Source organism: Pygocentrus nattereri, chromosome 27, assembly GCF_015220715.1.
Source record: "Pygocentrus nattereri isolate fPygNat1 chromosome 27, fPygNat1.pri, whole genome shotgun sequence".
In the NCBI taxonomy this organism is placed as follows: Eukaryota; Metazoa; Chordata; class Actinopteri; order Characiformes; family Serrasalmidae; genus Pygocentrus; species Pygocentrus nattereri.
This window is the reverse complement of record NC_051237.1, coordinates 2,630,974-2,647,593: the sequence shown is the minus strand read 5'-3', so window position 1 is coordinate 2,647,593 and position 16,620 is coordinate 2,630,974. Positions and strand designations below refer to the sequence as shown.

General features: G+C 40.5%; 1 protein-coding gene across 2 annotated transcripts in view; it reads right to left on the bottom strand.

Moving 5' to 3' along the window:
* Positions 1–527: 527 nt before the first annotated feature.
* col9a2 (procollagen, type IX, alpha 2) overlaps positions 528–16,620 on the bottom strand; it is a 36,292-nt gene continuing 20,199 nt past the window's right edge. Inside the window, exons 13-32 of one of the 2 annotated variants that reach the window (XM_017693124.2) lie at positions 16,342–16,395; positions 16,176–16,229; positions 14,790–14,843; positions 14,653–14,706; positions 14,508–14,561; positions 14,286–14,339; positions 12,860–12,913; positions 12,277–12,321; positions 12,031–12,084; positions 11,806–11,859; positions 10,989–11,042; positions 10,774–10,845; positions 9,297–9,332; positions 9,134–9,178; positions 9,004–9,036; positions 7,799–7,945; positions 6,320–6,374; positions 5,428–5,616; positions 3,448–3,525; positions 528–1,746 (exon numbers count right to left, since the gene is read on the bottom strand). In XM_017693124.2, coding sequence (XP_017548613.1) covers positions 1,541–1,746; positions 3,448–3,525; positions 5,428–5,616; positions 6,320–6,374; positions 7,799–7,945; positions 9,004–9,036; positions 9,134–9,178; positions 9,297–9,332; positions 10,774–10,845; positions 10,989–11,042; positions 11,806–11,859; positions 12,031–12,084; positions 12,277–12,321; positions 12,860–12,913; positions 14,286–14,339; positions 14,508–14,561; positions 14,653–14,706; positions 14,790–14,843; positions 16,176–16,229; positions 16,342–16,395 — 1,446 coding nt within the window. In that variant the 3' untranslated portion in view covers positions 528–1,540. The remainder of the gene's footprint in view (positions 1,747–3,447; positions 3,526–5,427; positions 5,617–6,319; positions 6,375–7,798; positions 7,946–9,003; positions 9,037–9,133; positions 9,179–9,296; positions 9,333–10,773; positions 10,846–10,988; positions 11,043–11,805; positions 11,860–12,030; positions 12,085–12,276; positions 12,322–12,859; positions 12,914–14,285; positions 14,340–14,507; positions 14,562–14,652; positions 14,707–14,789; positions 14,844–16,175; positions 16,230–16,341; positions 16,396–16,620) is intronic. The other variant, XM_017693133.2, reaches the window with a different exon arrangement.

Sequence of the window (16,620 nt, the reverse complement as noted above, 5' to 3'; positions counted from 1 at the left end):
ACTACAGTCTGTAACTGTAGAACTACAAAGTGCTCCTATATCGTAAGTGGGGCTGATAAAGTGGGCAGTGAGTGTAGAAACAAGGTGTATTTAATGAAGTGGCCAGTTGGTGTATATTTAATTGCTGACACTTTGGCCAAATTTTCAGTCTAATATATTTTTAAAATGTGTCCTGCTGCTGAAATGTCTGAATTGATGGCCTTTCTAATTGGAAGTGGGAAAACATGTCTCTTACCTCTACACAGTGCAGCATGTCTTGGCCACTGTAGCTAAAGAAACAAGGTCTACTTACATTATTTTCCTCGCCTTGTCCACAAGCTGCAGGGGACAGGATTACACTTAGAAATCTTGCCTTAAAATGGGAGTGATGATGACTTGTCGGCATTACACAACATCTAAATGGATGCATTTGTTTTATTTTATAAAGAAAGATAATGCAATGGAAGTAGAAAAAGGAAAGGAAAAAGAATTAAGCCAGGTGCAGGGTTTTCATCTTTGCTTTCTTTTTCACAAGATGCAGAAGAATATTCAGTCTTACAAAACGTTCCTCTTTATTGATTTGAATTGTCCTGAACAACCACGAAAAAGAAACGGAGAAACCTCATGCCTTTACAGATGAACCAAATAATCACCAATAAATAGTGTTAATGAAGATAATCAGTTCTCCTTTGTTTTGTGGCAAAACAAACAACACATGACAACCTGAAAGTGGCATTTCGTTCTGTTGGAGATTGATCCCAAATGCTGATTATATTCATTAAATGTGGGTTTCTGTTCATATTTCTAAACCCATCCCTTCATATAAAATTAACACACATTTACAAAGATTTACAGCACTGAATCAGTGATAATATTCAGCATAATGTACTGTTTCTGGGCAAATTGAAGGACAGATCATTTGTTTCAAAGCTGAGGCAAGTACAAACGGGACATAATGTACATAGCAACCGTGTGCTCAAGAGCAGACAAGCACTTCCATGAGGTAATTAACAATAAGTTACAAAGGTACAGACTAAAGTTTTGGACTTTTTTTATTATTAGAAAAAATAGTACATGTTTTAGGGGAATGTTTACTGACCTTGTTCTTTAAATCAGAACTGCAATAATCTTAGAAAATATTTGAACAAATGTATGCAGTGACCACGATAGACGAATAAGAAGAAGGACCAATGATTGGACTTGCGTATCACAGATTGTCTAGTCCAGGTTTGATGTCATCTATGATACTGAAATATTTTCACATCTCGCTGTCTTCATGGTGGGATGGCACCAAAGTAATTAACACTGCCAAACCGTCGACCCCCAACTAGCCCAGATTACTATTACGATTAACGTTGGTCGCCACTCTTAGTGATGTAATCAAATCGTCTCAAGTCATCCTTCACAAACGCACACAAACGCACACAACATGCACACACTAAACTGCAAAGTCAGTCACTCTGGACCGTTCCACCTGCTTTGTGATGACGTCTGGTGGAAGATTGTATGTCTTTTCCTGGCTCTCTCTCAGATGTCCTCAGGCTGTAGTGAATGGCCTGCATTAAGTGGACGGCCCCTTCACACTGCCCGCTTCCTGTAGTCTGGGGGAAGTGTAGGCTGAGGCTGCCAGGCATGCCGCTGCTTCACAGAAGCCAGGAAGGCCAGGAGGCCCAGCCTTTCCAGGATGACCTGCCTCACCAGGCGTACCCTGTGGCCCCCTCTCTCCTGGTTTACCATCCCGTGCCACGCCGTCCAGACCAGGAGGACCTGAGAGAAAGCAGGGTACAGTTCAATTAGACTTTAAACTTTTTTGAATAAAGGTGACACAAAGCCTTCTTTGTGGGTTGGTTGGTTGCTAGATAGGTATGTAGGTAGGTAGATATGTTTGGTTGGTTAGTTGGTGGGTACGTAGGTCGGCTGGAGGGGTATAGAGCCCCCCAGCATTGGGGCTGTGTAGCAGTGGAACTGTGATAGAGCTCCATCCAGTACCTTTGAGATGAGCAGGAGTGGAGTTTGTGACGCAGAACTAATCATCCAACATCAGACTTCACTAATGCTCTTTTGGCTGAATGCAATCAAAAGCAATCACAGCACTGTTCTAATATCTACGATAAAGCCTTCACAGAAAAGTAGAAGCTGTTACTGCAGCAAAGGGAGGCAAACTCTGATTAATACCCTTGATTTCAGAAGAAACATTGAATGATGATAGACAGATAATGAGAGAACAAGATAATGGGCAGCAATATGTTTCTTAGTGTAGAACACAAGGGTTGGCTAAATGTCTGCAGCAATAGTCCATATCTAACTAGGTCTTAATCTGTTTTGCTCCTGGTGATTCTCCTGCAGAGTTTTATTGCAGCTCTAATCACATCCACCTCATTCCACCACTCAGCTGCTCCTGATGACTTGATGAACTGAATCAGGCGTGTTAAATTAGGAGTTTGGAAATAATTAAAAACTGCTGAGTGTAAGGAACTATGATCAACAAAGATTGTGAGGACTTCAGTCAAAGTAGAAATCAGTAAATGTGTTGACTCGATTGTACAGTGCATTATTTGTTAATCATAATCATGTTTGGCCTTTGCAATACTGGTATATGACCTATAACCAATCACAATGCTTCTTTACTCTGTGCTGCAAAAATCTTGAACTATCACATTCAACTGTAATAACTTCACTTTGTTTCAATAGTATTCTGTACATGTATACACTGCTTTCTTCTGTAGTTTAAGCCTGAGGCATAGCAGTAGTGACTTCCATGGCCTTAAATATAATAGTTGTGATTTTGCTCTTAGCTTTACTAAATCACTGTCATCTCTCAAAAGTCCATTTTTGAGGACACATGGAAATCTGCCTGTATGCCAAAGACTGAACAACACTGTTTAAATGACATTTTGTTGATATTATTAACATTTCATGGTCATATAATTCATGGAATTGGGCATAAAAATGTGCAGACATTAGCTCTCTGTAGAGTATGTGTACTTGCCAATGTTCACTTGGAAAAACAACAAATTGGAATTTGACTGGGGTGTCCAAACTTTGGCATATGACCATATCTGAAAGTTCTACGGACACAAGACCTGCAGACCAAGCCAGGCCCGTGACAGAGTCCTATTAGGCCCATGGGAATACTTTAATTTTCTATTCTATTAGCCTGTTTCACCCTGAAATACACTACAGCCTGGTGTTTACTTCAAGCAAATGGGCAGTTTAAAAAAAATATCTAAAACCATTTGTTTTTATTTAGAATTATCTTTGAATAAGTATTTAATGCCTATTTTGCTGTAGCAGTTTTGGCATATTTTGAATAAACAATGGCCGGTTTGGGTCATAACAAAATGTTAAGTAAAAATGAAATGAAAACACAGCTGGCCTACAGATTTGCTATTTTTAATATGGTCCTAATAGTGGTTGGGTTTGACACCCGTGTTCTATAGATAGCTCAGGGGCCTCTATATAACGTACCTGGAAGGCCAGGGGGCCCAATCTGGCCTGGATGTGGACGGCCAGGATCTCCTCTGTCTCCTTTTGCACCTCTCTTTCCTGTAAAGCACAGCACAAAAAGAAGGCAAAGATATTCATCTACAGTCCTCTTGCCCAGCATTATTCTATCCTGAGTTTACACAAGCTCAATCTTGTACCAAGCCAGGTGAGGTTAAGCGTAGGCATTGGCTCCACAGTACATTAACCCTTAAATGTATCAGATTGCTAGCAGCACAGAGTACCATTTGTAAATCGTTACTGGAATATTGGCCTGTGCTAAAAGAAGGCTCCCATGCGCGAATGAGCCCTCTAGTCATTGACAGTGTGTTTCACTGTGTGCTGTGAGCATCCTGACCAGTCACTGTTTCATATGGCTGTTTCTATCAGTCAAGGTATTGATGTAATCCAACAAAGTTAAATGATTTTGGTCAAAATAAGTCCAGTCTTCAATCATGTCACATTATTGGCTGAACAATACATATTTAACACAGTGCAAAGCATACTGCAATCAAACCGTATAATCCTATAATCCCAGTATAAAACTAGCATTTGTCGATGTTGCACAACACTGCCAGTCTAGTCTGAAGTAATGGCTATTCTGTGACCAGCTGTTAGCAAGAGTAGCTTAGCTAACATATGGAAACACAACTAAAATGCTAACCAACTTACATCAATACTCTACATAAATAATGAATTGCCATATTTCTAATGTTAAGTATTGCTACTGTTTGTGATGGTGTACATTTAGTTGCACACTACAAGACTTCAGGTAGCTGCCACTAATATTTAACTCAGTTAAGTCAGAGTTGGGAAAGAGCATTTTTCTGGTAATATTATATGAGTCTTACAGATTCTAGGACTGTTTACTTTTTTCCTTCTCCCAACAACAACCTTGTCAACTGTTTTGAAGGTAGAGCCCTGTTATCACTTGATTGCTGTTGCTACAACTGACAAGTTTGGAGTAATATGGAGTTCAGTCCAGTCCAGATCCTGTTCAGTCCAGATCCTGTTCAGTCCAGATCCTAGACCTCTCCTTATGTGTCTTAGAAAATAGTCATTTTCTTATTACAACAACATATCGTCATGACAGGCTTCTAACGATAGTCTGGTTTTCATGGATTGACCCATCTTTTTACTGCGATGTGCTTCTAACAGTAATCAGTTTTTTCATGGAGCTATTTCGCATTTGTTACCCTGATAGTATTTTAACAGTAATCACTGGTTATCATTGGCTACTCTGCGGTTGCTCATGTTATTGTTTTGCTATCCTGTGTTGATCAGAGGAGGATGGGCTCCGCTTTTGAGTCTTGGGTCTCAAGGATTCTTAGGGAGGTTTCCTTGCCAGAGTCGCCCTTGCCTTGCTCATCTGGGGCCTGGACCTGGATGGACTGTAAAGCTGTTCTGTGACAATGTCCGTTCTAAAAAGTTGTATATAAATAAATCCTGAAAAAAATAAATCTTGCTAAGTTATGATTGGCCAGTCAGCATTAAGGGGAGGGGTTTAGCCAAGGCTTTATTTGTAGAACATTTTAAGGTTTGAAGTTGTCAGCCAGCTTGATGAGGACTGGCTGTTCAGAATTGACTTTGTGTTAATTCAGTACTTTGCTGTCACCATTTCTATTGGTTTCAAATTTTATTGGTTTCCTAGTGGATATATGGCAAATCTCTGCATGTCATGTAGTCTACACCACTGCCTAAAAGCAACCCATGACCTCACTCTCCTCACCTTCTCCAATTTACAAATAAAATATCAATATATTTTATTATGTTACTTAGCCATCATCACAGAATGAGTTGGCAGTTTTACACTGCCATTGGCAGTGCGTAGATTAGTTGGTGTTATGTAGATATGAGAGCCAGGACTCTAACAACTCATGTAAAGCCTGTGTGCTCATGTTAAATCTGTGCTTGTTGTTGTTGTTGTTGTTGTTGTTGCTTTCTAGCCTTTTACAGGTGCTTTACCTTTAAGGCCAGTGTTTCCAATTTGGCCTGCAGCCCCAATCATGCCAGGAATGCCACGGGCGCCAGTAAGGCCATGAGGTCCCTGAGGCCCTGGAAGTCCAGGAGGTCCTGGAGGCCCTGGTGGTCCCATCACTCCAGCCCCTCCTAGCGCTGCCCTTTTAGCGCTCACTGCTACAGCGGCTAACCGCTCTGTCAGGAGATAACAGTACAATCTTACAATCGCTTAAGTAGTGTGCAAATATGGATGGAATTGTATGTACATCTCTGTATATCAGCCATCCAATGACATTGGGGTAAATGTCATTAAGATAACCGCATAGAGCTAGGCAGGTGTATCGAGGATGACACTGCAAGTGTTAACCTGGCGGCCACTTCCCAAGGTGTCTCAGTGGCCAAATCTAATCACCTTCACTGCAGGGAGGAAGGTAGAAATTCTCCTCTCTCTCAAATTGTTTGTCTGACTGTGTCAAATAGTGTGTGTATGTGAGTGTCGTGAGTGTGTGTGTGTGTGTGTGTGTGTGTGTGTGGCAGGCTGAAGGATTACACTGAAATGATAAGGCCTAACAGAGGTTATCATGAGTCAGCCCTGGTCATCTCCAGCAAAATAGCACAGACTTACAGACCCTGAGAAAACTGAGAGGGAGGGAAGAAAAAGTCAATATGAAAGGAGGGGAAAAATAGCTGCAGTCTGCACTATCCACGCTCTTTGACAGCCAAGACCTCCCAGAGGAGTGATGACTTTCACATTAATTCATTTCTATGGATAAAAAGTGCATCATGGGTTTAGCTCCATAGATTTCAGCTGCCCTCTTTTTGACATTGTGACTGCAGCTTGCTTTATCCTGAAGCCCAGGGCAATCTCTTGTTTTGAAACATAATGCCTCATACTCACCTTGTAGCATCTTCAAGACCACCTCAATGATGTGCTGATCTGAGGCGTCACGGCCCTGGTGAAGGGGGGAGGAGAGAGACAGAAGGGAGGAGAGAAGGAGAATGATAAGCGAGGATAACCTATGAATCTGCTGTTTTAATCATCAGAACTTTTAACATTTCATACATGCTTTTTGACTTTGCATCTGTATTGACAGCACCTGCAAAACTAGCAACCTCTTAGAACCCATTTCAATATATATATATATATATATATATATATATATATTGGGTACTCTGGTTTCCTCCCAAGTTAGAACAACTGGACATGGTAAATTGCCCCTAGGTGTGAGTGTGTGAGCAAATGTATCTGACTGCCCTGTGATGGAGGGGCGACCTGTTGAGGGTGTATCCTGGCTTCCGCCTGATGACAGCTGGGATAGGCTCTAGCACCCCCCAACGCCCCCCCCCCCCCACCCCAGAAAGAGAAGCAGATTCGAAGATGTGTGTGTGTGCTTTGTATAGCTATACAGCTCCCAACGGCTAGATTAACCTTAGTAAGCTGTATAGCTAGCCATGCTAACTTTGTAATGCAAAATGTTTAAGAAGTTTGAGTATAATGCAAATACATTTTATGACTATTTGCTTTGTCTAGCAATATGCTTTAGTTCAAAACTGGGATGCATTGCCTTTCTTTTTGTTATCACTAGCTCCGTAGGCTTTAGCTTGCCATCTAGCAGGCTAGCCAAGTAAAGTTTTATCAACATTCATAACAGATTGAGCATTTTACTACCTAAGCCATTCTAAACATAACACACCAAATGTAATAGTTTGGAAATATTCTGTAAATTTTAAGTATTTGAATAGTAATTGGCTTATCCACAACTTTGTCCACCAATTTTTAAGGTCTGAAAAGGAAGAAGTTCTCTCTTACAAACTTCACTTCAAAGCAAACTAATGGAGCTTTTTTTAGGTTACAGAAGTAATAAAACTTTGGGCCTGACAGCAGGCCTATGGCTTGGTAATGGTAAGGGGATCTGGGGATGCCAAGAGGACAAAAAGAGGATAAAACCAATATTAAATCTCTTTTTTCAAGGTGCTTATCTGAAGGGAAAGTCAGAATTTTTTCCCTTATTATTTACATAGTTTCATCTCTTTCTTTAAAAGGAATATTGAGGAGCAAAGATTAGAAAAATGGGTTTGTGTATATGTATGTAAATAGGTATTTATGTGTGTATGCGAGCACTGAAAGTAAAGCACCTGAATAGGCCCACAATGGAACTGTCCTTATCCATAATTAGGGTGCTAATTGATCATTGTAATTTGGTATTTTCTTCCATGTTCTGTACTACTCATGACTGTACTACTCAGAAAAGTCTGAAGATATAAACATATAAGAAATATACTGAGATGATAATTGGAGGTGCTGTCTCTGCACAGCTGGAGAAAATTATGCTGTACAGTGTGAAATCACACTTTGTAATGGGAGAGGGATACTCACAGCTGGTCCCTGTATTCCTGGCATGCCTGGCACTCCTCTCACTCCGCTGAGACCTCGGGGTCCAGGCAGGCCTGGAGGACCCTTATCTCCAGGTTTACCAGGATCACCCGTGGGGCCGTTGCGTCCTTGGTCACCCCTTATTCCTTGCTGTCAGTTAAATGCAAGAAAATGGCTGAAGATGCTCAGTACTGAGAGAACATGTGAATGTCTATGGAAATTCTCGACGGTATGTTATTCTGTAAGCTTCTCTAATTTCATTTAATACATTTTTCTCTAATCTAAAACCTAATTTCACAAAAATATTTCTTACCCAAAATGTAGAAGACATGTTCGCAAAGTTTGAATCTCTAACTTTGCACTGGAGCTACAAGGCTAATGTGGCTAACGGCTTATACTCCCACCAATTGGCATCTCACTTGCCTCAAAATGTGTTTGTTTTCAAACTGACTTACTTATGTAGTTTCTGACATGGTCTGCTGTATGGTTAGCTACAGTAATAGATAGTAATAGCAACCATTTTGTCTGTATATTTTAACCTTTTTAAGACTAACAATATGTCCTAAAGTGTCAGAGACTAAATATTCAAGTCTATTTGATTGATTACTTCATAACTCAATGCAGTTTGAGGCAAGCATGTGTTGGTTTAGTGAGGTTCAGAAAGCTTTTTGTTTTCCTGAAGGCTATAAAACTTGAGGTGCACTGCATGGCCTTTTTTCTTGTGGGTTTACATTGCATTTTTTTGTAGCACTGCTTCTGGCTGCTGTTTTTTCTGATCAGCTGCCCATCCCTATGCTGTTGTCATGCTAATTTCAATTTGAGTTGATCTTTTTGCAACTCAAAGGACCTTTCTTGTGTGTCTTTGACTTTGAAAACAATTGAAAACAGGTGCCTTGGTCTGCAAAAAAGCTGTCCAGTGGGGCCCAATCTTCGGCCCGCCCTCTTCACAATGTTAATTATGGGGTAAAATTGTAAAATTTATGAAACTTTTTATCTGTCCAGCTCCAGTGCCCAACGAAAGAAGCAAATTTCAAACAGCAAGCACATCCTGGCTGATTGACTACATTTAACATATACAGAAAGCTGTAACAAATTCCTTTAAACAATTCTATTGTAAAGTATTCCTTCAATCGTCTGTAATTACAGTCACAACGTTGCAGAAATCCTCTAGAATCTTCACTACTGTACATGCACTCTCTTCCTCTTACCTGTCCTTTGGGTCCAGGTTCACCAGACTGTCCCTGTTGAATGATGAGAGACAAGACTGTATTAACATCTAGATCTGAATGTAAGAAAATCTTTTACTTTCTAACAGACACTGTATCATAAGAGCTTTACCTTTTCTCCTTTCTCGCCACCCAATCCTTCAACCCCTGGATCTCCCTGTATAGCAAAGCAAAGATTGGTTAGTCACCTAAAAAATTCTACTAAAGTCACTCAGCTATTGTCCAGGAAGGACTTCCATTATGCTGCATCAACATTTATCTGAGCATATACTCACAACGCCTCCTTTTGTCCCCACTTTGCCTTGGAATCCCTAAGAGAAAGAAGCAACACCAGATTACAGATCATCCGTCATGTGGCCTAATGGTTCAGGCAGACAATTTATTGTATGCAATATCTTTGTTTAACCAGATACTGGAGGACCACCACACTAAATTATCACTGGCAGTGCCCGATAGCTTACATTAAATGGCAAGGGTATTATAGATAAAAAGACAACAAACATTAAAGTGCCCATATGAGGATATTTCATCTTTGATAGAGGGGAATTATTTGGCAACCCAGGGGATAAATTACCCAGGAGCTACAGGGATGCCTTTGGTGAAAAAGCACAGTACCTAATTCTCTGCTGATGCACAGGGTAATACTGCCACTGTATGGCCATAATATATTACTGCAACATCTAACGGATCAGCTTTTCTCAGCTATCTTTTCATTCTGGACATATACAATGCTGTGAACAAGTATTTGCCCCCTTCCTGATTTCTTCTATTTTGGCTAATTTATCACATGTGAATGTTTCAGATCATCCAACTGATTTTAATATAAGATACAGACAACATGAGTAAGCTCAAAATGCAGATTCTATAAGACAACTGCATTTACTGAAGATGAAGATTTATTCAAAACTTATATTACCCGTGTGAAAAAGTATTTGCTCCCCTTAACCTAATAACTGTTGGCACCCTTGGCTATACCTGCTATCAAACATTTATGAGTCCTTCACATCACTGCGAAGGTATTTTGGCTCACTCTTCTTTGCCGAGTTGTTTAAATTCAGCTCCATTGGAAGGTTTTCGGCATGAACTGCCCATCCAAGGTCTTGCCACATCTCCAAGGGGTTCGAGGCAGTACTTTTACTCGGCCACTCCATACCCTTCATTTTGTTTCTTTTGAGACATTTAGAGGCAGACTTGCTTGTGTGCTTCGGATCATTGACCTGCTGCATAACCCAACCCAGCTTAAGCTTTAGGTCATGAACTGATGGGTGGACACTACTGTTCACCACTGTTCCAAGTTTTCTCTGTTTGAGGCTCATGGCTCTCACTCTGGTCCGCTGAAGTCCCAGGGCATTAGCAGTGGCTTTGAAGCTCATTCTAGAACGTGGCATTATGTGCTGCTTTTTGAGACGTAGCCTGTTTCACATTGCACATACACAGGTTCTATTTAAGTGATCTTTAGATGAACAGGTCTGGCAGTAAACATGCCTGGGTGTGACTAGTGAAACTGAACCCAACACTCAATTGAATTTGGTTAACTACTTGATTTAGTAACTAAGGGGAGCAAATATTTTTTCATGGAACAGCATTTTTCCTTCAATGAATGAAACCATCAGGTGAAAACAGCATGTTGTGTTTACTTGGGTTATTTGTGTCTAATATTAACAGTAGTTTGATGATCTAAAACATTCAAGTGTGACAGCACTGCATATTCACAAATATGCTTAGATGTAGATGTCTTGGTCATGCACACACCTTGTCGCCCTTGATTCCAGGAAGGCCTTGAGGTCCTGGTACACCCATTGGCCCTCTCTCTCCTTTGCTTCCCTACAGACACAGATGACCAATTAAGAAAAGCAGGACTCATAAATGAGGAACTTTGAGGTTTGCCATGTTTTACTCGGAGATGGATTTCGATGACCAAAAACACTACAAAATGTGACGTTTTACATGTAATGTAGTTAACTTACAGGTTTGCCAACAATCCCCTGAGGCCCAACTGGTCCTCTCTCACCCCTGTCACCCTATAGAAGGAGGAACACGGTACAGAGAGTAAATGAATAAAAATGAATTGATAAAAAGGAGAGAACAGACATTGATTTTAGTGAGAGCTGGTTTTCCAGACACTGCTTCAGCACAGACCTAAACTACATTAAACATTTTCATTAATAACCTCCATCTACAGGGCTGTTTATTTGGTTTAACTGATGATTTAGTTGAAGATATCCAGAAGCCTTGGCCTAAATATCAAAATATTGATTTAAAGAAATGGTTCACTGACTACGCATCGTCGATCTGACATGTTTTGTGTCTGAGGTTTGTTTTACACTGGTGCTAAAGGCTAATGACACTACCAAACAATGGGAGTCAATCACCTTTGGTGATCTTTGTTATATTAGCCTCTATATATTTGCAAGTTTGACCAAGTGACTATGTTTGGAGTAGGCTGATTTAAATTTCATTCATTCATTTTTCAGCAAACCATTCTTTTAAGAAGGCTGGCTAGGTCTCCCAGGTAGGACTACTGGATGTTCATACTGTCAGAAGACAAAATCCATTGCACAGTGGTACTGGCAAGTTGTGCTCATGTACACAGTTTTGGGCAGTAAGCACCCCTCAAGCCTATTCGGCTGAACTACAATGTTGCATGTGCAACGGTTTGAGCTCTCTGATGGGTCCATCTCATGATAGAATAAGGGAAATTGTGAGAAAGGGTGGGAATTTGTAATGACGATCACTGAGGTGATAACTGGGCAAAAATCAAGGCATTTAGGAGAAGTTAACCACCTTTAGTCCTGGAACTCCCTCCATACCAGCTTCACCTGGAGGCCCAGGCTCACCCTGAGAGAAAGAGAAAGAGCACATAAGAGAGGTATTATATTACTGAACTTAATTTGTCATGACAACTTATGACAGCTAATGACATGTTTACAGCATTCTTATGTTAGCGTTATATAGTATATATCAAATATATAGTATATATCAAATTAATCTTTTGTTCTAATGACTTACCAGTGGGCCTGGGGCACCAGACATTCCCATCAAACCTCTGGGTCCTGGGTCACCCTGCAGAACAAGGGAACTAGAGTTGGTCTGTGTTTTAGATTATGCCTGCTTGAATCTATGTGACAGTACACTGTGTACCTTGCAGGGTAACCCACAGAATAAGACATCAGCAATATCTGACACTGAAACATCCATAGGGTATAATTATTATTAATAAGAAGCACTTAGGCAACATGGTTTTATTTGTCTTACCTTATCTCCCACACCACCTTTGGTCCCAGGGCTACCAGGCAAACCCTGAAAAAAAACAATACGACACAGAACAGAAAAGGTCAGGGAGATGATCCTTGTGTCCCTCCTCTAAGGACTCCCCATGCAAACAACTGCCCAAAAGAGGTAGTGATAACTGGTGCTGCTGGAGAGGGCTCCTCCATTATGCTGTGTGCTGAGCACACAGTGATGGTGTGGATCATACTCCATCCGTATGCTCCATTACCCACTGCCACCAGGACAAAGAGTTATGTTTGATGATGATGAATTGTTTGCAGAGAACGAGAGAGAGGGCAATTTCAAGCTAGTATAAATTCTAAAGTAGTGAGGTCCCAGAGGTCAGTCTGGACCTGTGCCTAGAAAACACACAGACACTTTGCCTTCTTTTTTGTTTAATTATTTCCCATTTATCCTGTTGAGAGTGGTGGAGCAAAATGCAATGCAGAGTAAGTGTACATGAGCAGGATGAGAATTTATGTCCTCAGGCATGGGCTGGCCAAAACTGCAGTGCTGTAGAAAAGTATTAACAAGGCTAACGTCATTTAGATTTAAAATAGGTGCTTACCGCTGTCCCCTGGTGGCCAGGCAGACCAGGTCTGCCACTCTGACCAGGAGCACCCTAGAAAGAGACAAGAAAATACTTTTGAACATTTCATTGTTACAGGAGTAGATTGACCAAACATGCTAATGTGCCTTACAGTGAATAAAAGCCAGTGACTACAAAATAGCATGGCCTCATTTGTGCAGTGTCAACCGGTGGCCGGTCATTTTCATTTATTAATATAAATCAGCACAAAGTTGTCAATAAATTAAGCTATTTTCATTATTTAAAACTACGAGTCTTTTAATTTAAGAATCAGGACAATTCCAGTTGGTGCCACACGTCCGTCTGAGTTTTACAGACAAAACAAAAACATGTCAAAATATACGACACACTAAAGCCACGTTTCATGGTTTCCTCATCATTCTCCTTTTAATGCTCTGAGCTGAAGCAGAGCCTCAAGCCTCTCTAGACTCTGCATAGCATTAGGATTTAAGTCTGGTTACCAGCCCATATAAGCAGAATGGGCTGTTAACCAACGTCTGCACACTGATTAAAAGAAAATTATAACTGCACTAATTTATACTGTATACTACAGGCTACTCTTCATCAGCAGTGCATAGTACAGCATCCAGTACACGACTAAAGCCATGTGCTCAAGATCTAAAGATCTGCCCCACTTTTAAGCCCTCCAGTCACTGCTTAGCGACCACTGCTAGCCACTTTTAGTGGAACATGTGGGTATATTTTGATTAAGAGATGTGACCTGTTAGTTTTGAAAGACCCCATGACAGAGTGGAGTGTTGTTTTCTACCCATTCCCAAAGACACAAATGAACTAAGGAAATAAAAAACTAAACAAAAACAAAACATCTAAGGTTCTGTCTATGTGGTAAACCTGTTTCCAGGTTCCAAAGACACTAATTTTACTAACTGTTCTAATTTAATTATCGATGCAGTAAGTAAGCTTTATTAAATAGATGAAGTAAGAAACCTAGTTTTAAGATCTGCAGAGAAAACTGATGAGGCTTCAGCACCGCAATAGCAGAACAAATGATCATTTCATTTATGTATCCATATAAGATTAAAGTCAAGGTTATTAAGTAGACTGCATGAAAACGTGGTTACATCAGTGGCTACATCGGGGATGCATTGCTCTGGCTGTGCACTACTGACCAGAGTCAATATCTTTGCTGCTCTGGAGAAATTCATGTTGGTCACATACTGTATATTACTTACTAGTTTTGGGCACAATCAGTTCATGAGCAGTATGTAGTTGGCTATTTCATTCCTTTGTCTTCTTTGTTAGTGTTTAAAAAAAAAAGCGCAACAGAGTAAAATGGCCTAAAAATCAGCTTTTTCACTGGTAACAATTACCTCAATGTAAAACAAGGCCTCATAACAACTAACGACAGTCTTGGGCTTAGCAGATTTGAAATGATTGTCTATACCTTTATTCCTGGGATGCCAGGTGTACCATCTTTTCCATCAATCCCTGGAAGACCCTGACAATACAAACAAAAGTTTATTCATTATTGACATGCATTTTGAATGTTCTTTGCAAATGAAGCTGTACATGCTCACATCTGTAATCCCCTTGAAAGTTAATTCACAAGCTTTCCTCAATGTGGAAAGATTTTTTTTTTTTACCAAAAGTGTCAGATCTTACTCACATTCTCGCCCTTCTTTCCCACCACTCCCTGTGGCCCTTTAATGCCTCGTTCTCCCTACAAGGAAACACATTTGGATAAAAGGAAACATCCTGGAAAAAGCCTCTGGCTACTGGAGGACAGGTGAATACAGATAAATACTACTCACCATATCACCTTTGTCACCAGCATCTCCGGGAGGTCCTTGAGGTCCTTCCTCACCCTATGTGACACAGGAAGAAATCTGGATGTAAAGATGTTATTTCAGTGATTGGAAAAGAGAGGGAGACGGATTTTCAAACTTACAGGGATTCCAGGAATGCCGATGGGACCGGTGATGCCTTTGTAACCACGAGGGCCCTAAGAAAGAATATGAATGAGTTATTATGACAAAGTAAAAAGGTGTGTTGTGTAGAGTGATTTAACTCAAGGTTGAATTACAATGGGTGGTCTACAGTATGGTGAAAAAGTCAGAGATCACCACCATAAGTCGCCAGAACAGCCATTAGATGCATGTTAATCATTTGTGAGGAAATATTTCTGAGGAGACGAGGATTCTTCATGCATAAAGGAAAGTCGAAGGAAAATAAGTGACAAAAACAGGAGTTTCCGAAACGGGATTTCAAAAAACTGGTAAAAGATGCCGAGACAAATGGACTCCTAACAACTATGTGAGACGTGGTAGACACCAAAACCCTCAACCTCATTTAAACAGTACTTTCATCTTTGAGAGAGAAGAGAAAATCAAGCTCCACTCTTGCTTCACATCTGAAAAAATCCACAGGTGTTTCTGTCCATCTTTCCACTGTGAGGAGACAACTCAACACTATCGGTCTAAAAGGATGTGTAGCAATCAAGAAGCCCTTATTGAGAAGAAATAGATCAAATAAATAAAATTTGCAAATTAAAGGAAGAAGTAGCTGCTGTTCTCCGGACAATGGACTGACCACCACAGAGTCCAGACCTCAACATCACTGAAGGTGTGTGGGGTCTGGATTGTGAGAAGAAAAATAAAAGCAAAACCAACTTCTACGACTGAACTTTGGAGGCGGCAGATTTCTGTGAAAAACTGAAAGCAGGTCTCCCAAAAAGAAGGGAAAAAAGGCTGGAAAAAAGATGGAAACATTAAGTACTGAAAAAATTGATGAGATATGTATCTGTCGAGGCCTCTGTGTAGAGCTTTGTTAAATATGTCTTCTGCCTTTCCTCCTGATGCTGAAAAACGAACAAATGAATGGCCGTTTTGAGTAGAAATTAACTTAGACTTTCACACAGTACAGGTAAGGGCTGAGAGATCACTGGGAAAAGAAACAGAGTTAGTAGGCCTTTCCCAGCAGTCCCAGCTGCTATGCTAGCTGTATGCTAATAAAGCACTGCAGGCATTACAGCTGGCTTGTTTCACTAATAACAGATAAATGCTTATAGGCGGGTATAATGTTTGGGCGGTCAAGCTAAGATAAATGACTACACTGGACCATTAACTACAGATGGACCAATATGGAGCTCAGCCAGTTTTGCCTGTTACTGGTGAAAATTCAGTATTTGGTTTGCGTCTGTTTCTAAAAGCTTGTGACTGATTGTGTTTGTGGAAGAAGCCAACAAGAAAATAACACACAAAGCATGGCGATATGCTTTCACTGCGGCTAGCGTTTAGGTGCTCTTAGGTCCGTTTGCGGATGTTAGCTGACTCACTGTCTCTCCTTTTGGCCCAATCATTCCTGGGTAGCCCCTCAGACCTTGTGGACCCTGGAACAGACATAGAAACCAAGAAGTAGGTCAGTCTTCAAGTTAAATGAAGCACTTCAAGAAGCTTCTTCTCATGTAAAATGACAAAGAGAAACATAAATGAATACATTACTGGAGGGCCGGGTATTCCTTGCTCACCAGAGATTCCAAAATCTCCCTTGGTGCCCTATCCAAAAAAAAAAAAGGGTAAGAAAATTATAATGACTTTTAAATCCACAATGAATTGAAATGAAAAAAATCAATGCTCTGACTTTAAGTACTTTCAGTTCTTTATAAAAACAGACTAACAATATACTGACATATTCTGCCAACAGATGAAACAATGTCTGTGCTAATATGACTCAAAATAAGCAGAAACGCCAAAGCAGCCTGTCAGCGCTGTCGGAACAAA